Genomic DNA, 25,546 nt, shown 5'->3' with positions numbered 1-25,546 from the left:
GAGGAGCCTGGTAGGTTGCAGTCCATGGGGTCACTAAGAGTCAGACATGACTGAGCGACTTCTCTTTCACTTTTTCTTTCATTCACTGGAGAAGGAAATGGCAACCCACTTCAGTGTTCTTGCCTGGAGAATCCCAGGGATGGGGGAGCCAGGTGGGCTGTTGTCTATGCGGTCGCACAGAGTCAGACATGACTGAAGTGACTTAGCAGCAGTGGCAGCAGCATGCAAATATATATTTTAAGTTCTTGGTTATATACTTAGGAGTGGGAAAAACCCATGTGATTTTGACAGGTGCCTATAGCTAACTTTTGCTCTCCAAACACTATAACATTTGTTTTAGGCTCCAAGCATACCACCTTCTACAGAACCTTCCTCAGGGATAATAAAGGTAGTGAAACACACTGTAAAAAAAAAAGGCTTCATGAAGTTTGTTGAAGACCTGGTTTCTATTAATCTATACATTGTCTTCCTTTCTTTCCATGAATGCATAGAGACATTTTTCTCTGGTCTCAGTCCAGGAAACTGGTTTGTTTTTAGTTTTGAGACAATGTGACTCTTAATTATGACTTTTTCTTTTCATGTGACTACTGAGATCTTCAGCAAGCATATCAGATTTCATGGCCTACATTTTATATACTTAGTACTCTCCTGCTTCAGTGCCTTCTTATTCTTATTTCTACACTATTTCATTTTCTCATTAATTTATTACTTTAGCATTGCTTTATGTAAATAGTAAACAACTTCTAGAACAAGGTAGGTTATAAGAGTAAACTAATGTAGTCAGATCTACTAAATTTAGATCATCAACTTGAAAAGGGTCACAGACTGGTATTATCTTAATTATCTCTGTAAAATATAGATTATGATCTTAAATAGAAAACACACATAATAAGCTAATGATAACTATTATATATGCATCATGAATTTATATAGCATTTATTAGATGGCAGAGATTCGATTTACCTTTGACTGATACTCATATGGGAAGGACTGATATTGAAGCTGAAACTCCAATACTTTGGCCACCTGATGCAAAGGGCTGACTCACTGGAAAAGACCCTGATGCTGGGAAAGATTGAGGGCAGGAGGAGAAGGGGACGACAGAGGATGAGATGGTTGTATGGCATCACTGACTCAATGGACATGAGTTTGGGTAAACTCTGGGAGTTGGTAATGGACAGGGAGGCCTGGCGTGTTGCGGTTCATGGGGTCACAAAGAGTTGGACGCAACTAAGCAACTGAACTGATACTCATATTTAACATTCCTGGCACTATGACCAGAGAATCTACAGATATGGCTAATCTTCAAAGAGATTTTAACCATTATTTATAACCAAGTGTTTAAAGCATGCAAACATCAAATTTTGTCCAAAACAGCAAGAACAGAGAAACGATATGGTTTTTAAAGATATTAACCATCATGTTCATATAAGACATGTTGAAAATTATTTTCTCAATGTGATTTTAATTATACTGTAGAAATTAATTTAATAGAGAAAGCAAATAAAGGAATCAAATGAAAAACAATATATAGTCTACTTACATTTAAGAATAATATATAGAAGTGAGACTGACAATTGTCAGAAGGGGAGGGAGATTTTTAATTTTATGTTTTTATGTTTAAACTTTTACCAGGGAAATCTCTTACTGAAAACAAAAAAGGAAAGAAGAAATCACAATGTTATTAGAATTGCTTTTCTCAGGGAACCCTCCTATACTGTTGGTGGGAATATAAATTGGTGCAGCCACTGTGGAAAAATAGTATGGAGGTTCCTCAGAAAACTGAAAACAGAATTACCATATGAACCGGCAATTCCACTCCTGGGCATACATCCAGATGAAATTATAATTCAAAAAGATACATGCAGCCCCACGTTCACAGCAGCACTATTCACAATAGCCAAGACATACAAGTAACCTAAATGTCCACTGACAAATGAATAAAGATGTGGTACATACATATGGAGTATTACTCAGCCATTAAAAAGAATGAAATAACTCTGCAGCAACATGGATGCCACTAGAGATTATACTACAAGAAGTCAGAAAGACAAAGACAAATACCATATGATATCATTTACATACAGAATCTAAAATATGATACAAATGAACCTATGGTGGCACAGTGATAAAGAATCCGCTTGCCACTGCAGGAAATGCAAGAGACACGGGTTCAATCCCTGGGTCAGGAAAATCCCCTGGAGAAGGAAATGGTAATCCACTCCAGTATTCTTGCCTGAGAAATCCCATGGACAGAAGAGCTTGGTGGGCTACATTCCATGGGGTCACAAAGAGTCAGACACGATTGAGCATGCATGCACACACGTGAAACAGAATCATGGACACAGAGAGACTAGTGGTTGCCAAGGGGGAGGGATGTGAGAGAGGTTGGGAACTGGGAGTTTGGATTAGCATATGCAAACTGGTATATACACAGAATGGATAAACAACAAAGTCCTACTGTACAGCACAGGGAACTATGTCAATATCCTGTGATAAACCATAATGGAAAAGAATATGAAAAAGAATGTATATATAATATATAACTGAGTCACTTCACTGTACAGCAGTAACTGACACAACATTGTAATTCAACTATACTTCAATTAAAAAAAAAGAATACAATCAGAAAAAAAAAAGTTATGATCAAAAGAATCACAATAGCTTAAGTTACACCAAGTGCACTTTTTTAAAATTTCATTTTACAAATGAAAATATGTCTCTTTTTATAGTGCCACAGGTAAATTTGCTTTGTCTCTCAATAACATGAGAAACATACTTTTTATATAAATATATACACAAGAATTGCTTTTCCCTATTTTCATATCTACTCAATACAAGTATTGAAGAGTAAAAAATAAAAAAGGTAAGAATGTTACTGGTATAAATACCACCATAAATCATCACCAAAAAAAGGACCTACCTTCTGAGTATCAATATCTTGTCTCATGATTCCCATTTCCTTATTAATCTTTTCTTTGTGTTGCTCGCATTCACTTAGTTGAGCTATTACTTTATTAAGTTCAGTTTCTTTTTGCTACAAAAAAAGAAAATTTCTTAAGCACAAGAAATAAAAATATACACAAATCATTTTAAATTATATTCAATTAAGTAGTTTTAATTACCTTCTTATAGTCATCTTTTCCATCTTGAATATAATTCTCAATGTCTTTCATGTAACTGTGAATAGTTTTAACCTTCTCTTTGATTTCATTTATCTGTAGAAAAATGTTTATTAAATATTGGGAGTAGGCATTTAGGAGATTTATTTCCAAGGAATATCTTATATTAAGGTAACAAAAACTTAATAGGAGCATACAGTGAAACATGGGCTTGAAAGTTAGAAATGCTGGATTCCAGTTTCCATCACTGACACATTTTATCTAAAATCAAATTTTATGATCTCCCTTTATTACCTATGGGATTAGATTAAAAGCTCTCAATTCTTAAACTTCTATTAATAGTTTAAATCAAGAAGCAAAATAATACAAAAAAAGCAAAATAATTTACAATTAATCCTTAATTAAAAAAGATTATGCCACAAATATTACTTTATCATGCTTTTAATTTCATGTGAAATATTAGTGTCCAACATGGTGCTTTGAATATAATTATTTTTAAAAATGTTTTTGGTAAATATATAATAAATGAAATCTTACTTTATCTTGTGCTATTTTGTGGCTTGTATTTTTTTTGTTGATTAATTCTTCTTTCTCCTGCTGAAATTTTTCCAATGTTGTTTCCAAAGGGCTTAGCTGCTCTTTAGCATCCTAAAGATATAAAAAATATAAGACCTTATATAATAGCATTACATTATCTTATTTCAGACTTCATAGTTGTAATAAAACCACTTTCTATGTACCAGGCTTTAAAAATCATTTAAATGATTAAATCATTCATTTGTTCCTTTCAACAACCCTATGAGGAAAGTACCATTATTTTCATGCTAAATTTCAGATGAACACAGAAATGATTTGTCCAGGGTCCCCAAAACCAGGAGACGATGGAGCCAGGATTCAAATATCATTCAACTCCAGAGTCACTCTTTCAGCCACTATGCTATACTTTGTCCAGCAAGTATATATGCTATACTGACTTGATTCTTTTTTTCTTTCCAAAATTTTAATTTTGTCTTGGGGTATATCAAATTAACAATGTTGTGATAGTTTCAGATGAACAGGGAAGGGACTAAGCCATACATATACATGTGTCCATTCTCCCCCAAACTCCTCTCCTATCCAGGCTGCCATACAACAATGAGCAGAGTTCTATGTGCTATACAGTAGGTCCTTGTTGGTTATCCATTTTAAATATAGTAGTGTGTACATGTATATCCCAAACTCTTAATTATCCCTTCCCCTCATCCCTCCCCAGCCCAGCAATCATAAGTTCTTTCTCTGTGAGTCTCCTTCTGTTTTGTAAGTTCATTTGTATCATTTCTTTTTAGATCACTGACTTGATTCTCAATCTATGCCATGTGCTTAGAATTATATGAGCATGTGGCTTCAGGTATAAATTTTCCTGAGTTTGTAGGTGTCCATATCAGCTCTGTGTAACTGAAGAATAGGAAAGCTCTTTCAGTCCAGTTCTTTCTTTCACAGATGGAAATATGATCATAAAGGAACTTCTGACATTAAGCTTAGCTTGTTGAAGCTAACTAGATATTTTATGGTAATTAAACCATACTAGTACACTAATGTAGGTATGTCCTGACTTATTTTGGAAAGAAAAGGGTTTTCAAAAAACTTTTAAAATCAGAAGTCCACATCATTTGGCCTTGCAACATCTCTATAGCATAATATAATAACTGCTGTTCAAAACCATGATCCTCAAAAGATCCTGAAGTACCTAGTGAATTCATAAAGGTAGAAACAATTATTCAGAATTAGTTCAGTGTCGGTATATTTTATATTAGGAATTGGTTAGGTATGGTAGGAAGTCAAATGTCTTACAGATCATAAGATATATACCAGTAAATTAACTCTGCCTCCTACTAACTGTATGAACTTGGACAAATCATGGGATATACTTCTTTTTCTATAAGAAGGAAATTTAGTCACATTTATCAAAATGATACACTGAATGCAAAATGAGATACAATAGTTTAAATGTCAGTGTTTTATAAGCAGTAAAAAAAATAAAAAAGGTAGTACTACTATTTATACTATACTCGAAGCCTCTGATATTCTGTAATCTAAAACTACTTAAGAAAGATTTATAGTAACAACAGATTCAGTAATATACTTTGTTCTTACTGAATGTGCATAATTACAAACCTAGATAAGACGATATTTTCTAAAACTGTTCAAAATTTAATTGGCTGAGTCTCAGGTTTGATTTGGGGCTTCTCTGGTGGTTCAGCTGGTAAAGAATCCACCTGCAACACAGGAGACCTGGCTTCGATCCCTGGGTTGGGAAGATCCCCTGGAGAAGGGAAAGGCTACCCACTCCAGTATTCTGGCCTGGAGAATTCCACAGACTGTATAGTCCATGGGGTCGCCTGGAGTCGAACATGACCTAGCGATTCTCACTTTCACTTTTTACTTCAGTTCAGTTCAGTCGCTCAGTCGTGTCCGACTCTCCGCGACCCCATGAATCACTTTTTACTTAGGTTTGATTAAACTAGATGAGGGATGCCAATTAGGTTCCATTAAATGTGTCAACTCAGTGCCTGCTGATTGTAGTGGGAAGTAGGCTGAAATTACATCTGGGATCAAAGAAGACTGCTGTGTCTGAGAGGCAGTGTCTGCCATCCATGTAGGATTTTTAGATAAGACAAATCTCCAATACAAGTAGGAATCCTTATACGGAGTTAGCAGCCACCACCAGACCACCCCCAGTAATAGAAAGTTTACTACTTAACCAGGCAGCCAGTTCTTTCTTATTACGGCCAGTAAATCTTCTCCCAGAAGTCCTTACCTATTAGTACAAGTTCTTTATACCATTTTGATTCTCACAATAACCATATTTTGGCCACTGTCCCCAAAAGAGCACTTCATATATCTGAACTAATTTTAAAAAACAAATACATATTAATGTTTTTACCTTTATTTCTCTGTGTAAGGACTGAACTTCAGTGGATAATTCCACAGTCTGTTCCTCTAGCTGCTGACGACGCTGTAAGTTAGTGGATATCTGAAGTTTCTCTGATTTAAGTTCATTTGCTGTGCTTTTTAGGTGTTGAATCTGTTCCTGCTGGTCCTGAATAAGCTTACGGTTCAATTCTATCTTACTAGAAACTGCATGAGAACACATCCAGACAGTGATTAATGGAAGGGCACAGAAAATACTTTAAGTAACATCTTTCCAGTTTATAGGTCTGTGGCATTCACAAAGGTTGAGTTTCTGTGGGTCCCACCCACTGCAAGAAAAATGCCAAAACAATCTATCCAGCTCCCAAACCCGCCTGCTGTCCCAACAGCCATGGGTGAGCTCACAGGGCAGGTATGACTGAGAAAGAGAATAGCTTATCTATTTGGGCTTCCCTTGTGGCTCAGCTGTTGAAGAATCTGCCTGCAATGCAGGAGACCTGGGTTCAATCCCCGGGTTGGGAAGATCCCCTGGAGAAGGGAAAGGCTACCCACTCCAGTATTCTGGCCTGGAGAAATCCAGGGACTCTATAGTCCATGTGGTCACAAAGAGATGGACATAACTGAACGACTTTCACTTTCCATCTGTTACTAATTATTCAAAAGTTCCTATTATTCAAAGTCTGTTCTGTAAAGAAAGGAAACAGAGAAGTGATGCTTTTGAGAAAAGAAAGTGACTATACCGTGGACTGGAAGACTGTTCCTTGTCCACTAATAGTTATAAAATTAATGGTAAAAACCATATGCTGGGAATGTTGAAGTCTTTATAAGGAAACACACTCTATTACCTGTATCTAATTTGTGTTGTTTTTCTTGTTTTTCCTGGTTTACTTGCTGAACACTTCGATCCAAATCTAGTCCTTGGAGTTTAGCTGCCTGCTGTGCAATTTTTCTTTCAACATCTTTTAGTTCCATCTTAAGAATAAATCAAAGTTATTTCCTTTAGGAAATTTATGGCATTATCATTATTCAAAATCTTTAAAAATTAACTGATTTTACTTTCAAAAATCTAATTTGTAACTGTTCTCAGATATTATTTTAACAAATTTTAACATGATAAAAATGAAATTATTTTTATGCTTCAGTCAATCAGTCAGTGCAGTTGCTCAGTCATATCCAACTCTGCGACTCCATGGACTGCAGCACGCCAGGCTTCCCTGTGAATCACTAATACCTGGAGCTTGCTCAAACTCATATCCGTCAAGTCGGTGATGCCATCCAATCATCTCATCCTCTGTCGTCCCCTTCTCCTCCTGCCTTCAATCTTTGCCAGCAGCAGGGTCTTTTCCAATGAATCAGGTGGCCAAAGTACTGGAGTTTCAGCATCAGTCCTTCCAATGAATATTCAGGATTGATCTCCTTTAAGATTGACTGGTTTGAGCTCCTTGCAGTCCAAGGGACTCTCAAGAGTCTTCTCCAACACCACAGTTCAAAAGCGTCCATTCTTCAGTGTGCAGCTTTCTTTATAGTCCAACTCTCGCATTCATACATGATTAATGGAAAAACCACAGCTTTAACTATTCGGACCTGTGTCAGCAACTTAACACCTCTGCTTTTTAATATGCTGTTTAGGTTGGTCATAACTTTTCTTCCAAGCAGCAAGCATCTTTAATTTCAGGCTGCAGTCACCATCTACAGTGATTTTGGAGCCCAAGAAAACAAGGTCTCTCACTGTTTCTCCATCTATTTGCCATGAAGTGATGGGACCGGATGCCATGATCTTAGTTTTTTGTATGCTGAGTTTTAAGCTAGCTTTTTTGTCCTTTGCTTATCTGAGGTTATTGATATTTCTCCTGGCAATCTTGATTCCAGCTCATGCTTCATCCAGCATGGAATTTCTCATGATGTGCTCTGCATATAAGTTAAATAACATGGTATACTGTTACTGTTGTATACAACCTTGATGTGCTCCCTTCCCAATTTGGAACCAGTCCATTCTTCCATGGCTGATTCTAACTGTTGCTTCTTGACCTGCATACAGATTTCTCAGGAGGCAGGTCAGGTGGTCTGGTATTCCCATCTCTTTCAGAATTTTCCAGTTTGTTGTGATCCACAAAGTCAAAGGCTTTGGCATAGTCAATAAAGCAGAAGTAGATGTTTTTCTGGAATTCTCTTGCTTTTTCTATGATCCAATGGATGTTGGCAATTTGATCTCTAGTTCCACTGCCTTTTCTAAATCCAGCTTGAACATCTGGAAGTGCACAGTTCATGTACTATTGAAGCCTGGCTTGGAGCATTACTTTCCTAGCATGTGCAATTATGCAGCAGTTTGAACATTCTTTGGTATTGCCTTTCCTTGGGATTGGAATAAAAACTGACCTTTCCCAGTCCTGTGGCCACTGCTGAGTTTTCCAAACTTGTTGGTATATTAAGTGCAGCACTTTCACAGAATCATCTTTTAGGATTTGAAACAGCTCAACTGGAATTCCATCACCTCCACTAGCTTTGTTCATAGTGAAGCTTCCTAAGGCCCACTTGACTTCACATTCCAGGATGTCTGGCTCTTGGTGAGTGATCACACCATTGTCATTATCTGTGTCATGAAGATCTTCTTTGTGTACTACTTCTCTGTATTCTTGACACCTCTTCTTGATATATTCTGCTTCTGTTAGGTCCACACCATTTCTGTCCATTATTGTGCCCATCTTTGCATGAAATGTTCCCTTGGTATCTCTAATTTTCTTGAAAAGCTCTCTAGTCTCTCAATTTTATGCTTAAGTTAATTTAAATGATGAAAATAAATAAAAGACACCTTCCTAGGTGGCTCAGTGGTAAAGAATCCTGCCTGCCAATGCAGGAAACACAAGAGACGCAGGTCTGATCCCTGGGTTGGGAAGATCTGTAGAGAAGGAAATGGCAATCCACTCCAGTATTCTTGCCTGAAAAAATTCCCATGGAGAGAGGAACCTGGTGTGCTACAGTCCATGGGGCCACAATGAGTCAGACCCAACTGAGGACACAAATTAAAGGAAGCAGACTAAAAAAGAAAATAAACATAATTCTCCTAACTTATGGATAAAAAGAACTAAACTCAGAAATGTAAGTTAAGCAGTTACTCCCTGAAACTACCCTGAAATTCAGAATAGGGAACTCTAAACACAATTTGTACCAGAAACCTAGCTACTTAAACACTCACATGTCATTTTCAAATCACCATGAAACGAGTTTTATTCTGCTTTAAACTGCAGTAACTATACCTGGAGCCTCTCCATAATTGTAACATCTGTCAGACACACTTTAGCACTTTCTTCCTCAGGTATAATTGCACCCAAGAGTGTTTCCTGTTCTTCTATGTCATTCTTGAGGCGCTGTATGTCTCTGTTCACATTCTGCAGTTTGTTTCTTAATTCTGGTATTTCCTTCTCCTTCAAATCAATTATGCTTTGCCTTCACAGAAAACACAATTAAAAATAAGCAATGTAATGTTTCTTCATAACGAGATGGAGGTTACATATTTTTGGCAAGTATACATAGAAGTGATGTTGTATCCTTCTCAGGGCATCTTTAGTGGGCACAAGATGTCAGTATGTTACTCTTCCTTAGTAAAGACAGTGTCAGCTGGATTTATCCACTGTAAAGTTACTATTTTTTTCTATGTAATCAATAAATATCTAGGAGAAATACACTGAAGACAATGTTAACATTCTGTTTGTCCTCAAACCTTTGTCCACTGATTTTAGTACCTATTAAGAGATCTTGATAGCAATAATTTTACCATGCTGTCTGCCAAACTGAAGGATATTTTACAAATTACCAGACCATACTCATCAGAAGTGTCAAGACCATGAAAAACAAAGAACTATGGGAGACCACACAAGAGCCTAAGGATAAATATTAATAACAAGGCTAATACATGCAATGTGGAGATCCTAAGTTGGATCCTGAAATAAAAAAGGGATATTAACAGAAAGACTGCTAAAATTCAAATGTGGTTTGTAGTTTAATAGAATTATACCAAAGTTAATTTCTTGATTTTGATCGCCATATTATGGTAACATAAACTGTGAACATCAAGAGAAACAGGGTGAAGGATATATGTGAACTCTCTATACTATCTTTTAATTTTTTAATTTTAAGTGTAAAATTACAAAATAAAAACTTTTAAAAGTTTAAAACTTTTAAAATAAAAACTTTAAACGTTAAAAAATGAAGGATGGAAGAAAAGAGGAAGGAAGGAAGCAAACCATTCAGTCAAATGTTACATGGGTTTATGGTACAAAAGTTGTTAAACCCACTTTACTACTGCTACTCTAGCCAATGAATTATCACCTCTGTAGCAGGTACTGGCCCCAAACCGGTTTTTGTTAATACCTCGGAAACAACAAAACTTGTATTTAATCTGAAAAATAAAAAGCTATTAAGCTTATTTCAGAAAAGTTTTAAATTCTTAATATCAATTTAGTATGATAAATTAAAATGGTTTCTAATGAGAATCTTATAATAAACTAGCAACTCAAGCATTAGCTATTACACTGTTATTACTTAATGATTTTTTAAAAGTCCACTATATGACCAAGAAATGCCAATCAACCAATCTGTGGTGACAGAAGACCTGTAATCTTTTATACTAGAGCAATGAAAAACATTCCTGAATAAATATGAACGTATTCAGATTATGAATAATTCATGCTCACATTATTTCCTGATGTTATGGACCAGAAGTTTGTCTTAAGTTATGTGCCTAGTATCTAAAAAATGACAAAGTTACAACTGTCTAATGATAAGCATTCACTTGACTGGGTCATCTTTGTGGAGAATGACAGGTATCCATAGTAAGGAAAAGGAAAGATATAAGCAACTGAATGCAGAGTTCCAAAGAATAGCAAGGAGAGATAAGAAAGCCTTCCTCAGCGATCAATGCAAAGAAATAGAGGAAAACAACAGAATAGGAAAGACAAGAGATCTCTTCAAGAAAATCAGAGATACCAAGGGAACATTTCATGCAAAGATGGGCTCGATAAAGGACAGAAATGGTATGGACCTAACAGAAGCAGAAGATATTAAGAAGAGGTGGCAAGAATACACAGAAGAACTGTACAAAAAAGATCTTCACGACCAAGATAATCACGATGGTGTGATCACTCACCTAGAGCCAGACATCTTGGAATGTGAAGTCAAGTGGGCCTTAGAAAGCATCACTACGAAAAAGCTAGTGGAGGTGATGGAATTCCAGTTGAACTATTTCAAATCCTGAAAGATGATGCTGTGAAAGTGCTGCACTCAATATGCCAGCAAATTTGGAAAACTCAGCAGTGGCCACAGGACTGGAAAAGGTCAGTCTTCATTCCAGTCCCAAAGAAAGGCAATGCCAAAGAATGCTCCATACCACACAATTGCACTCATCTCACACGCTAGTAAAGTCATGCTCAAAATTTTCCAAGCCAGGCTTCAGCAATACGTGAACCATGAACTTCCAGATGTTCAAGCTGGTTTTAGAAAAGGCAGAGGAACCAGAGATCAAATTGCCAACATCCGCTGGATCATTGAAAAAGCAAGAAAGTTCCAGAAAAACATCTATTTCTGCTTCATTGACTATGCCAAATCCTTTGACTGTGTGGATCACAATAAACTGTGGAAAATTCTGAAGGAGATGGGAATACCAGACCACCTGACCTGCCTCTTGAGAAACCTGTATGCAGGTCAGGAAGCAACAGTTAGAACTGGACACGGAACAACAGACTGGTTCCCAATAGGAAAAGGAGTGCGTCAAGGCTGTATATTGTCACCCTGCTTATTTAACTTATATGCAGAGTACATCATGAGGAATGCTGGGCTGGAAGAAGCACAAGCTGGAATCAAGATTGCCGGGAGAATTATCAATAACCTCAGATATGCAGATGACACCACCCTTATGGCAGAAAGTGAAGAGGAACTCAAAAGCCTCTTGAGGAAAGTGAAAGAGGAGAGTGAAAAAGTTGGCTTGAAGCTCAACATTCAGAAAACTAAGATCATGGCATCTGGTTCCATCACTTCATGGTAAACAGATGGAGAAACAGTGGAAACAGTGTCACACTTTATTTTTTTGGGCTCCAAAATCATTGCAGATGCTGACTGCAGCTATGAAATTAAAAGACGCTTACTCCTTGGAAGGAAAGTTATGACCAACCTAGACAGCATATTAAAAAGCAGAGACATTACTTTACCAACAAAGCTCTGTCTAGTCAAGGTTTTGCTTTTTTCAGTGGTCATGTGAGAGTTGGACTGTGAAGAAAGCTGATCACCGAATTGAAGTGTGGTGTTGGAGAAGACTCTTGAGAGTCCCTTGGACTGCAAGGAGATCCAACCAGTCCATTCTAAAGGAGATCAGTCCTGGGTGTTCATTGGAAGGACTGATGCTAAAGCTGAAACTCCAATACTTTGGCCACCTCATGCGAAGAGTTGACTCACTGGAAAAGACTCTGATGCTGGGAGGGATTGGGGGCAGGAGGAGAAGGGGACGACAGAGAATGAGATGGCTGAATGGTATCACCGACTCAATGGACATGAGTTTGAGTGAACTCCAGGAGTTGGTGATGGACTGGGAGGCCTGACGTGCTGTGATTCATGGGGTCACAAAGAGTCGGACACGACTGAGTGACTGAACTGAACTGACTGACAGGCATCCATTAAATTTTAACCCCATTTTTACACTTCCATACACACTCATAGACGTGGTCTATGTAAAAAAATAGCAGTAACACTATGACCAATAAAAAACAGCAGAAGTAACACTATGACAGTTTCTGGGCCCAGGCCTTAACACATTTGCTCTTAGAATACTTCCTGTGGTATTCTAGCCACAATGCTGCCAAAAACCCAAGACACAGGTGGAAGCCATATGAAGGTGTTCTGTGTGACAGCCCAGGTAAGCCTGTGGCCAACAGTCAGCATCACCGCCAACCATATGAGTGAACCATCTGAATGCCCAGGCCAGTAAAGCCTCAGATGAGCTCCCAGCCAACAGTCAGCATCATCACCAGCCTATGAGTCAACTACACTGAATGACCAGGCAAGCAGAGCCCTGAAATGACTGCAGCCAACATCTGACTGCAATTGCATGAAATATCCCAAATAAGAACTACTTAGTTAAGCCCAATTATCCCACAGAACCATGGAAGATCATAATAAATCATTGTTGTGAGGTACCAAGTTCTGAGGGGGTTTGTTACGCAGCAATAAATACATGAAACTAGTCACTACAGTTCTCATTCATTCAGCAAATAGTTACCAAACTTACAAAACACAAAGAATTATGGAGGCACAACAATGATTAAGATATGTACCTTACTCTGACAAGGGGAGCTGTGTTGGCAAGGGTCCTAAAATATTAATATAGTGCTGATTTCTGCTCTTCATAATTTATCAGTTTGACACAGAACTACATGTATTTTCTACCAGCTTTTATCTTTTATCTTTTACCAGATTTTATTTTTCACTTGATGTCTTCTTTTTAAGATCCTGCCTTATTCCTTTTCTTTCTCAAATTATTGCTTTTGTCTCCACATGACATGCTCTCTGTAGCCCTTAATGATCTGGTTTTTATTCTTCATGATTATATTAGTTATCTATTGCTACATAACACAACACCCCAAAACCTAGCAGCTTAAAACACAATAGCACTTATTTCCCACAGATAGGAGGATTAGCTACTATCTGGGTATTTTTGACTCAGGGTGTGTTACTGAAGGTGCGGTCAAGCTGTGAGCTGCAGTCATCTGAAGGTATTACTGCTGGAGAATCTGCTTCCAAATGGTACACTCACTCATGTGGTTGTTCAAAGGCCTCAGGTCCTCACCAAGTGGGTCCCTCCACAGGGCTGCTCACAACATAGCAGCTGGCTTCCCCCAGATGCAAGAGAAAGAAAAGGAGGGCAGGAAGCTATAGTGTCTTATATAACCTGATCCTCGAAGGAATATGTGATCTCTTCTGCTGTATTTTACTGGTTACACATCCTGGAACCCATCCTGGAACATGAGACAACTATGCAAGAATGTGAGTATCAGGAGGCAAGGATCACTGGGGACCATCTTACAGGCCACCACAAAGCACATCTTACATCCTTCCTTCTCCTTTTCCTCGCAGTCCTCTTCAGTTTTCCAAGTTAACATACCCTCCTCATATTTTGCTTTTAGAGTTTTTCTCACTTTCATCCATTCAATGTATTAACATTAATTTTCCTAAAACACATTTTTCATTAAATACCTGAGGATGGCTCCCCATCACCTAAAAGACAGAGCTGTAACTAGGAATGAACATAATGCAGCTCTGTCTTCCCTACTTATGGGAATCAGTCACTCAAACTCCAGATAATATTTCTACCGTGGCACATGTTTCCCTCTTCCCTGTCCTTTATACCCACTGGTCTCATTTCCCTCTCCCCCTTCCTTCTCTTAAATGAGTCAAATCGACTTTTCTATGCTTTACATTCCTCCTCCTTCCCTCAAAATTCTACTCTCATTCTGTAGTTTACTGGCTTCTTCCTAACTAACGCATTTGTTTGAACCAGTTAAGTTCTTTACCAAGTCTAGCTTTCCACCTCGAATTCTGAGAGCTTTTTTCCTTACAAAGATCATCAGTTCCATGAAGGTCATGTCTTATTGGTCTCTGTGATCATTTTTGTGCTCTAGTTCTGGGAAATACCAAGGCAATCTTCACATACTCTCTGACTTGATTTTATTTATAAATAGACCATCATCTGGATTTCTTCTAGAAGACAGGGAAAAATAAACAGTAGTAATGATCTATAATTCATTCTTTCTGGAAGTGAGAAAAACATAAGTACAGTTTAAAATCTGTCTCTTAAGGGGGGCGCTTTTCAGTACTTTAATTCTTCTGTTGGGTTTAGAAAGTAAAACATCAGCAAATAGTCTGAAAATTTAGATTTTAAAATTTCTGCCCTCAACCCAAGTTTCAGGAATGAAACACACACACACACTCACACAGAGTAAAGAATGTATCCATCCTATGAGTACTTTAAGAAACAAACTTATTTTGAAACAAAACAATTCTTTCTTATCACATAAATTAACATGAGAGGAACATCCTGGCTTCGATTCCTGACTTTAACCTTTATTCATTCAACTCCAGCTTACTGAATACCCACCCTATGCTAGGAGGTAGATAGGTATCTCTTCCGTTCCGTTCCCTCGCTCAGTCATGTCCGACTCTTTGCGACCCCGTGGACTGTAGCCTACCAGGCTTCTCCGTCCATGGGATTCTCCAGGCAAGAATACTGGAGTGGGTTACCGTTTCCTTCTCCAGAGGATCTTCCCGACAGTGCTGCTATACAGGCATGGTAATGGGAAATTGCTATTCTCACCTCATGGGCACTAGTCCCAGCATTTCATCACGCCGCTTTTCTTTCTTCTTTAGCTCTGATTCTGTCGACTTGAGCTTATCTGGAGCAAGCCTCAGCTTGGACTGCAAATCACTGATGACTTCTTGTAATTCAGCTTCTGTCTGAAAACCTCTCTGACAGACAGGGCAACACGACTGGTTTTCATCCGTCAACTGAGTAATGAATTGGGAATAAACTGCCGTAGCTCCAGCCAACATGGCTATTTGAAAAACATATATATATTCTCAGTGAAATGCATATAAAATATGGTTTTGTTAATATATTTCTATCTTTTTCTGTAAATACATGATACTCTTGCTTTATAAACACACTATGAAAGAAATAAAAATTCTGACATATAAATCTTCTCAAGGGCACAATACATTCAGATTTATATAAATTATTTTCTGGTATAAAAAAATATAACAAACTTATAGAGCGTGTTATGTGCCAAACACTATAATCTCATTTACTCCTCCCCAACATCCTAGGCAATTATCAGGTAATGAATCTGAAGTATAAAAAGTTTCAATAATCTGTCCAAAGTCATACAGCAAGTAGGTTGTAGAACCAGAACTGAAACTTGAGCAACCTGGCTCCAGCAGCAAGTTTTTAAATTTCTCATCCTTAATAGCTACCTGTGAACAAAAATTCAAAAATATGAAAATGCCCTGATAACATAAAGAAGGTAACTTACCTCGCTGTTTTGACGATTTTTCAATTTCTTCTTTAAGTCTGTCCAAGTCACTTTCAAAATCCTGGCTACCACAGACATCAAACAGTTTGTCTTCATAACTGGACAGTTGCTCTTCCTTCCTTTTTAGCTCAATATTTATATGATTTTTATTTTGCTCAGCTGAAGCTAGTTCCTTGCTAAAATAAGAAAATAGATTACAATTTAAAAATATGAGAAATGAATTCAAAGTGTGAAGGCAGATGCAAGACAAACTCTGCCAGGAAACACTACAAAAGTCTGCTGTGACCAAATGCTTTTTTTTTGGAAGTCACGGCAACAGTCCACTTCTGCCTGCACTCTACTCCTGTAGTACACTGACTCACTCTGGCCAGACACCTGCTCCCAGAAAAACGTGTACAGACCAAACTCTGCTTGGTTTGAGGGGGGATCATGATCTTAGATCTTGCATTAACAACCTTAGCAAGGAGAATATGCTTCACAGATCTACTGGAGGGAGATTAGAAAAAAGGAGAGCATTCACTTAACTCTGTGTGAACCCTCTCAAAACTGTCCTTCCATTCCCTCCAGTAAAAAATTTTTCCTTTGTTTCCTCCTTGTTGCTGTCATCCAATGAGTTGGCCAAAAGGTTCCTTTGGTTTTAAAGCAAAAATAAAAGACACGTTTTTCATTTTCACCAAGAACTTTACTGAACAATATATTCACTGTTTTGTTCCACTATTCACTGCTTTCTTCCACTACCTTCTGCCATTTTATAGGCAACTCATAATTCCATCTTCTGAGAACTTTTTATATTTTTGAGCAAAGAACTAGTTGTTCCAGGTGCCTCTTATGGTCTTCCAAAGAACTGAAATTTTTTCCATTAAGAGAATTTCAGTTGGTCTAATTTGCAGCTGTACTTGTTGGAATTGTTTGGTTTTTGGTAAAGAGTTAATAGTAGAGGACTCACTTCCAATCCCACCATATACACAATATCAACTTCTTGAGATGAAGATTGGTCTTTAGTGTGTGGTTGGTGTTCCCTTTCCTTGACCCATGATCTCTTCCATTCCACATTACTGTACAGTATCCACTCTTCATTGCCTGTCACAATTTCTTTTAAAAATGGAACTTTTTGTTATATTTAAGTGGAGAACTGCATGTGGAAATATGGTCAAGAAGTTTTTTTTTTTCACTCAATTTATGTGGAAGCCAAACATCAAATCGATTAACACAACCAAGCTGGTGCAAATGATTTTCAGAGCTTGATGTGGATATTTTGAGTATGTCAACTATATCCCACGTGACATAACATTGACTGTTTTCAACCAGAGTACCTTCTCTATATATATGGCACAAATCTTCATGTTTCAGCTGCATTTTTACTTTTTCTTGAAATAACAAAGCATAATATTGAAAATGTTGCTTTTCTCTTTCATCTTCAATACTAAAATGGCTATACAAAATTCACCAATTTGGGAACGTTTTATTTATTTTAGAAAGCATGCTGACGGGACAGCTGTCACAATACAATCTAACAAAATTGCTCTGAATGAAGTTAAAGACAACTAGTGCTACCAAAGCCATCTTAGAGGAAAAACCGAACATCTTGGTCAAACCAACTTTTACAACCTGATCACTCATTCCCTCTCATTCATCAGTCTTTGCTCACTAGTACAATTAATTTCCATTCCAACTCTTAAATATCATCCTAGCCAGCTTCCAGGCCCATACAAATCAGGGGTTTTCAATTTATAGGTTTTGATACATTAGGTAAGTCAGGTAATCAATTTAATGCATCATATTCAGCGTATTTTGAAAAACTGAACATAGTATGTAGAATATATTGGAGTGGATCGAGCAGTTAGTACTGGTACTATTTTAAGAAATTTGTTTCAGATAAAGACGCATGAGTGCACACTGTGCCTCATCTTGATACTTTCCATTGTGAGTTGAGTTGCAGTAACATTTTGGGAAAAAAATAACATGCAGATGATGCTTTCACCATCCTAGCCATTGAGCACTGCTCATTAAGATCACAATTTTAAGAGCACCACAGACATTTGGAGTCCTCCTTGGAAGAATATTTTCTCAAGGCAAACCAGACAACACTCCTCTCTTGCTCTCACCCTGGCTCCCTGGGCATTTGGTTCTCTTGCTCCCCTTCCTTTGCTTGCCAACAGTTTAAATGTTGGTGTTTTCCAGGAATCTGACTACAATTCTTTCTCTTCTCTTTGAATAACTCCAAGTTGACATGTACTACTGATGCCAATGTCATTTGCAAAGTGACAACTTCCAATCTACTAAACCTTAAACTCCAATATTTTATTCCCTAACAGACATTTCCACAAGAGATACAAATTTAACATGGCCAAATTCACCATCTTCCTCAAAAATGTGTGGGATTTTTGACCCTTCTATCTAAACACTACTCAAGGTGATATTTGAAAAAATATCACTTTTTTTAAACTGTGGAAAAAACAAAATTTAACACCTTACCCATTTTAAATAGTACAGCACGGTGGTGTTAACTGTATGCACATTTTTGTGTAACAGATCTCTAAAGCTTTTTCATCTTACAAAACTGAACCCTATACCCACTGAACAACACACCCCACTCCACTCCGCCCTCATCCTCTGGCCACTCTGAACCTCCAATATACATATTTTCTGTATCTAAGAGTTTGACAACTTTGAATACTTCATTTAAGTGAAACCACGTAGTACTTTTTGTGACTAGTATACTTCACTTAATATCTTCAAGATTCATCAACACACAGAAGGACTTCCTTCTTTTGCAAAGATAAATAATATTCCATTATACATACACCAAATTTTATCTATTCATCCATCAATAAGCATTCAGGTTGCTTCCACCTGGTGGCTATTATGAATAATGCTGCAGTGAACATGGACTAACAAATATTTCCTTGAGATCATGTTTTCATTTGAATATATACCCACAAGTGGAACTGCTCAATCATCTGGTTATTCTTTTCCTAATTTTTGAAGCACCTCCAAGGTTTTCTATAGTAACTGCACCATTTTACATTCCCACGAATAGTGCACAGAGTTCCAATTTCTCAACATCCTCACCAACACTTGTTTCCTGGGTTTTTTAAAAACTTATTTTATTTAATTGAAGTATAGTTGATTTACAATGTGTTAGTGTTAGCTGCACAGCAAAGTGATTTTGTTATATACATATTACTCTTTCATTTTCTATTATAGGTTATTGTAACACACTACTGTATTTCCTATTGTTTTGATAACTGTCATCCTAACCAGTATGGAGTGATATATCACCATGGTTTTGATTTGCATTTCCTTAATTCAAATCTGAGTATCTTTTGATATGCTAGTTGGCCAGTTGTATATCTACTGGAGAAATTGCTCTTCAAGTCCTTTGACAGTTTTTAATCTGGGTATTTGTTTTTTCATTACCAAATTGTAGGAGTTCTTTATATACTCTGGATATTAATCTCTAATCATACTGTTCATATTGTTCATGGAAAAGGCAAAAAGATATGACACTGGAAGATGAGCCCACCAGGTTGGTAGGGGTCCAAAATGCTACTGGGAAATAGTGAAGAAATAGCTCTAGAAAGAATGAAGAGGCTGGGTCAAAGTGGAAATGACGCTCAGTTGTGGATATATCTGGTGGTAAAAGTAAAGTCCAATGCAGTAAAGAACAATATTGCATAGGAACCTGGAATGTTAAGTCCATGAATCAAGGTAAATTGGACGTGGTCAAGCAGGAGATGGCAAGAGTGAACACTGACACTTTAGGAAAGAGTGAACTAAAACGGATAGGAATGAGCAAATTTAACTCAGATGACCATTATATCTACTACTGTGGGCAAAAATCCCTTAGAAATGGAGCAGCCCTCATAGTCAACAAGAAAGTACAAAATGCAGTCGATGTTGGTGTTCAGTAGCTCAGTCGTATCCAACTCTTTGCAACTCCATGGACTGCAGCATGCCAGGCTTCCCTGTCCTTCACCATCTCCTGGAGTTTGTTCACACTAATGTCCATCGAGTCAGTGATGCCATCTGACCATCTCAACCTCTGTCGCCCCCTTCTCCTCATGCCCTCAATCTTTCCCAGCATCAGGATCTTTTCCAATGAGTCAGCTCTTTGCATCAGTGCAGTATTTGGGTGCAATCTCAAAAACAACAGAATGATCTCCATTTGTTTCCAAGGCAAACCGTTATTCAAGATAACTGTAATCCAAGTCTGTGCCCCAACCACTAATGCCGAAGAAGCTGAAGTCATACAGTTCTATGAAGATCTATAAGACCTTCTAGAACTAAAACCAAAAAATGATGTCCTTTTCTTCATAGGGGATTGGAATGCAAAACTAGGAAGTCAAGAGACACCTGGAGTAACAAGCAAGTTTGACCCTGGAGTACAAAATGAAGCAGGGCAAAAAATAATGGAGTTTTGCCAAGAAAACACACTGGTCATAGCAAACACTGTCTTCCAACAACACAAGAGATGACTATACACATGGACATCACCAGATTGTCAATACCAAAATCAGACTGATTACATCCTTTGCAGCTGAAGATGGAGAAGCTCTATACAGTCAGCAAAAACAAGACCTGGAGCTGACTGTGGCTCAGATCATGAACTCCTTATTGCCTAATTCAGAATTAAATTGAAGAAAGCAGGGAAAACCACTAGACGATTCAGGTATGACCTAAATCAAATCCCTTATGATTATACAATTCAGTTCAGTTGCTCAGTCGTGTCCGACTCTTTGCGACCCCATGAATCACAGCACCCCGGGCCTCACTGTCCATCACCAACTCCTGGAGTCCACTCAAACTCATGTCCATCGAGTCAGTGATGCCATCCAGCCATCTCATTCTCTGTCGTCCCCGTCTCCTCCTGCCCCCAATCCCTCCCAGCATCAGAGTCTTTTCCAGTGAGCCAACTCTTCACATGCGGTGGCTAAAGTACTGGAGCTTCAGCTTTAGCATCAGTCCTTCCAGTGAACACCCAGGACTGATCTCCTTTAGAATGGACTGGTTGGATCTCCTTGCAGTCCAAGGGACTCTCAAGAGTCTTCTCCAACACCACAGTTCAAAAGCATCAATTCTTCGGCGATCAGTTTTCTTCACAGTCCAACTCTCACATCCATACTTGACCACTGGAAAAACCATAGCCTTGACTAGACGGACCTTGGTTGGCAAAGTAATGTCTCTGCTTTTTAATATGCTATCTAGGTTGGTCATAACTTTCCTTGGAGATGACAAATAGATTCAAGAGATTAGATCTCGTGGACAGAGTCCCTGAAGAACTCTGGACAGAGGTTCGTAACACTAGCAGTGACCAAAACTATCCCAAAGAACAAATGCAAGTAGGCAAAATGGTTGTCTGAGGAGGCCTTACCTATAGCTGAGAAAAGAGAAACGATAGGCAAAGGAGAAAGGGAAAGATATTTCCAACTGAATGCAGAGTTCTGCAGAGTATCAAGGAGAGATAAGAAAGCCTTCTTAGGTGAACAATGCAAAGATATAAAAGGAAACAACAGAATGGGAAAAACTACAGATCTCTTTAAGGAAACTAGAGATACCAAGTGAACATTTCAGGCAAAGATGGGCATAATAAAGGACAGAAACAGCAAGGTCCTAACAGAAGCAGAAGAGGTGTCTAGAATACACAGAAGAACTACAAAAACAGGTCTTAATGATCCCAATAATCACAATGGTATGGTCACCTAGACAACGTATTAAAAAGAAGAGATATCACTTTGCCGACAAAGGTCCATATAGTCAAAACTGGTTTTTCCCTGGTGGCTCAGACAGTAAACAATCTCCCTGCACCACAGGAGACCCAAGTTTAATTAATGGGTTGAGAAGATCCCCTGGAGAAGGGAATGGCTACCCACTCCAGTATTCTTGCCTGGAGAATCCCAAGAACAGAGGAGCCTGGCAGGCTAGTCCATGGAGTCACAAAGATTTGGACACAACTGATTGACTTTCATCATTTCATTTCATAGTTTTTCCAACAGCCATGTATGGGTGTGAGAGTTGGACCATAAAGAAGGATGAGTGCTGAAGAATTGATGCTTTCGAAATGTGGCGCTAGAGAAAACTCTTGAGAGTCCCTTGGACAGCAAGGAGATCAAACCAGTCAGTCAGATCAACCTTGAATATTCATTGGAAGGACTGATGCTGAAACTGAAGCTCCAATACTCTGGCCACCTGATGAGAAGAGAAACTCACTGGAAAAGACCCTGATGCAGGGAAAGACTGAGGGCAGGAGGCAGGAGGAGGGGGCAACAGAGGATGAGATGGTTGGATGGCATCACAAACTCCAAAGACATGAGTTTTAGCAAAGTCTGGGAGATAGTGAAGGACAGGGAACCCTGGCATGCTGCAGTTCATGGGACTGGAAAGAGTTGAACATGACTTAGTGACTGAACAACCACCACCACACCTAAACAGATATATCATCTGCAAAAGCTTTCTCCCATTACGTGGATTGCCTTTACCCTCTGTAGCAGTTTTTAAGTATGATGTAGTCCCGTCTGTCTAGCTTTGCTTCTGCTGCCTGTACTTTTGGGGTCATAACCAAGAAATCATTGCCAATTTCAACATAATGAAACTTGTCCCCACATTACCTTTTAGTAGTTTTGTATTTTCAAGTCTCACTTTTTACAGAGGAATATTTTAATTCTTTCTCTTAGTTCTGCAAACTTTTAAGGAACAAGAAGCTCAAATCACTGTTGCCATTTTACTTAATTTGTAAAATATAGGAGAATCAAATTCAATTAATAAGACATACCATTTAATGACAATAAACGATTTCAAAACAATTAAAAATGAAAGCATGACGTAAGAGACTTCTGTTACATCTTCAAATGTTATAACTACTTACTTCAACTTGGCAAGTCTGTCCCTGGTCTGATTAATTTCTTTTGATTTACTATGAAGCCAGTCTTCAAGCTGTTTTTTGTTGGGAAAATATCCTAACAATGAAGTTAATTCATCACTATGCCTGTATTTTATTTTTCTGATTTGTTCATCTTTGTCAGTCTAAAGGGAAAAAAAAATATTTTAAAAATAAAACTCAGCATCTCCACATTACATAAAGAATAAAACCAAATTTTAGATTGATTACATTTCTAGGCTTAAAAATAAAACTGAAAATGCAAGGAGAAAAAGAAAAAAAAAATCATTTTTAATTTTGGCTGTGCTATGAAGCTTGTGGGATATCTCAGTTGCCTCACCAAGGACTGAACCTGGACCATGGCAGTGAAACTGCCAATAATACTTGGCCACCAGGGAACTCTTGAAAATTTCTTACAGTATTAGAGGAAAGAATAACAGGTCTGATGACACAAAAATTAAAACTTCTGTACGTGTATGCTCAGTCTCCCAGCCATGTCTGACTCTTTGCGACCCCATGGACTTTAGCCTGCCAGGCTCCTCTCTCCATGGAAGTCTCCATGGAAGAATACTGGAATAGACTGCCATTCCCTTCTCCAGGGATCTTCCTGACCCAGGGATCGAACCTGAGTCTCTTGAGCCTCCTGCACTGGAAGGCAGATTCTTTACCACTGAGTCACTTGGGAAGATCAAAATTTCTGTATGATATATGTTTGTGTAAACACTTTTGTACTGTTATTTTTTGTAATTAGAGCACAGTTTTTAAGCCTGAAAGTCTATTTTACAGAAAAGCTCACTTAACCCTTAAAATATAAAGCCAATACCAACTAAATACTTCATAATATAACATTTATGCATGTAAGATAAACTGTTTTAAACACCAGAGAGTATAATTAGAATAAAAAGAAAGGCCATACTTTGTCTTTGGTGAGCATCTCCATCTGGGTGCGCGTTGCTGTATGATGGTTTAACTGCTCCATTTCCTGGTCCAATTTACGCAGGGTCCTGTCTAGGTCTGCTTTCTCATTTTGAAGGCTTATTACTTCTGTTTTTAGAGTTTCTACATTGCTGTTTTTCTCAGCCTTGCTTAGCTCACGTTCCTTATTGATAATTCAAAGAAATGAACAGGTTTATATGTTTTGGGTTAAAATGACGGCAAAGTGTATTAGAAATCAGCTACTCCTCAGAATGGTCAAAATACTAGTTTGATTTTATTCAACAACAGAAAAACAGAAGGAATAAACTTTTTAAGAAATATCTCACAAAGTTACCTTACTGTAAGAGTAGAGACTTAGTAAATAAATCGACAAGAGTCAAACAGGAGTGAAAATTAAAATTAGTGTAAAATTAAGAAAAATATGCCTAAGCAGTTCAGTGACTCTTCGGTCAATAATTCAGCATTTATCAAGGAAGTATGTAACTTACTACACATTGCCTAGCATACAGAAAATGTGATGTGGTCCCTGACCAGTATCTCTCCGTCACAACAGAGCAATATTGTAATCAAGGGTTAAACTGACAAAAATATACGCTATCTGTTAAGTTTGGGAGCAAAAAGAAACATTTAAATTATCAAGATGGGACCTAAAGGGGGGATTTGCCAAGTTTTAGGATGCTTATTTTGCTAACAGAGACGCGAGGGAAGGGAACAGATTAGGAACGGAAAAGAAATTTTGGAAATTCATGGAAGGAAGAAGTGGGTTAAGAAAGTTTCTACCATAGAAAAAGTGGTAACATGGTAATAATCATATATCTAATCATAATATCTACAGTGTGTGGAACCTAGAGGGAAAATACTACTTTTTAAAAACTGAGACAAGTGGTTCTCAACTAAGGTGCTCGTAAGAATCACCCAGTTCTGTTTTGAACACAAATTTCCGCATCCCACTCTTAAGAGACTTTTATTTGGAAGGTTTAAGATCTAAGCTTAAGTATTTTTTTAAAACCTTCCTTAGATGATTCTAATTTTCAGCACACCAGCTTTCAGGATTAGAGATGGGTGATTAAGACAGTCAAATAAATTCATTTTATAGGAGACTGATAGACAAGGTTGACATTTTTATTAAAATGCCATCATCTTAGGCCTAGCAAAAGATAAAATACTTCCAAATATCTTACACCTTAAAATTATTGGATTACACAGAGTATCTTACAGCTTTTCTGAGCTCCTGGTCCAGTTCAAGAATCCTGTCTGAAGAGCCTTCCAACTGCTGTAATTCGTATTTCACATTTTTCAGCTCATTCTGCTTCTTAGTTAGGATTTCTGACTTTAGCTCAATTATTCTTCCCAGTCCAGTTTTCTTATCCCTTATCTCATCTATTTGTTTTTGCTTCAGAGCCTCTTTTCGTGCGAAGTCATTCTAAATACATAACAAGAAGCATAAGTATTAATTTTTCACAAAAAACACCACTAAGGAAAAGTTTCTTTGATGCAAAAGTAATATAATCTGAGGAAAATACAGAAAAGCATAAAAAATGTAATGATCATCATTCAGAGATGATTACTAACTATGAGCAAACTTCTTCAAAATTAGCTTTAAAAAGAATTTTTACCTAAAATTAAATAAG

General features: G+C 37.7%; 1 protein-coding gene across 1 annotated transcript in view; it reads right to left on the bottom strand.

Moving 5' to 3' along the window:
• Positions 1-25,546, bottom strand: part of RAD50 (RAD50 double strand break repair protein) — a 127,295-nt gene that overhangs the window by 33,511 nt on the left and 68,238 nt on the right. Inside the window, exons 9-19 of the mRNA XM_055430070.2 lie at positions 25,132-25,338; positions 23,896-24,078; positions 22,968-23,125; positions 16,103-16,278; positions 15,388-15,625; positions 9,287-9,476; positions 6,878-7,004; positions 6,046-6,239; positions 3,660-3,770; positions 3,126-3,218; positions 2,924-3,037 (exon numbers count right to left, since the gene is read on the bottom strand). Of these exons, the coding sequence (XP_055286045.2) occupies positions 2,924-3,037; positions 3,126-3,218; positions 3,660-3,770; positions 6,046-6,239; positions 6,878-7,004; positions 9,287-9,476; positions 15,388-15,625; positions 16,103-16,278; positions 22,968-23,125; positions 23,896-24,078; positions 25,132-25,338 (1,791 nt within the window). The remainder of the gene's footprint in view (positions 1-2,923; positions 3,038-3,125; positions 3,219-3,659; positions 3,771-6,045; positions 6,240-6,877; positions 7,005-9,286; positions 9,477-15,387; positions 15,626-16,102; positions 16,279-22,967; positions 23,126-23,895; positions 24,079-25,131; positions 25,339-25,546) is intronic.

The sequence above is a fragment of the Moschus berezovskii genome, chromosome 8, assembly GCF_049115385.1.
Source record: "Moschus berezovskii isolate FMDL1 chromosome 8, NW_MosBer_1.0, whole genome shotgun sequence".
NCBI classification, from domain to species: domain Eukaryota; kingdom Metazoa; phylum Chordata; class Mammalia; order Artiodactyla; family Moschidae; genus Moschus; species Moschus berezovskii.
Note: the sequence above shows the minus strand (reverse complement) of the source record. Positions and strands in the feature narration are given on the sequence as shown.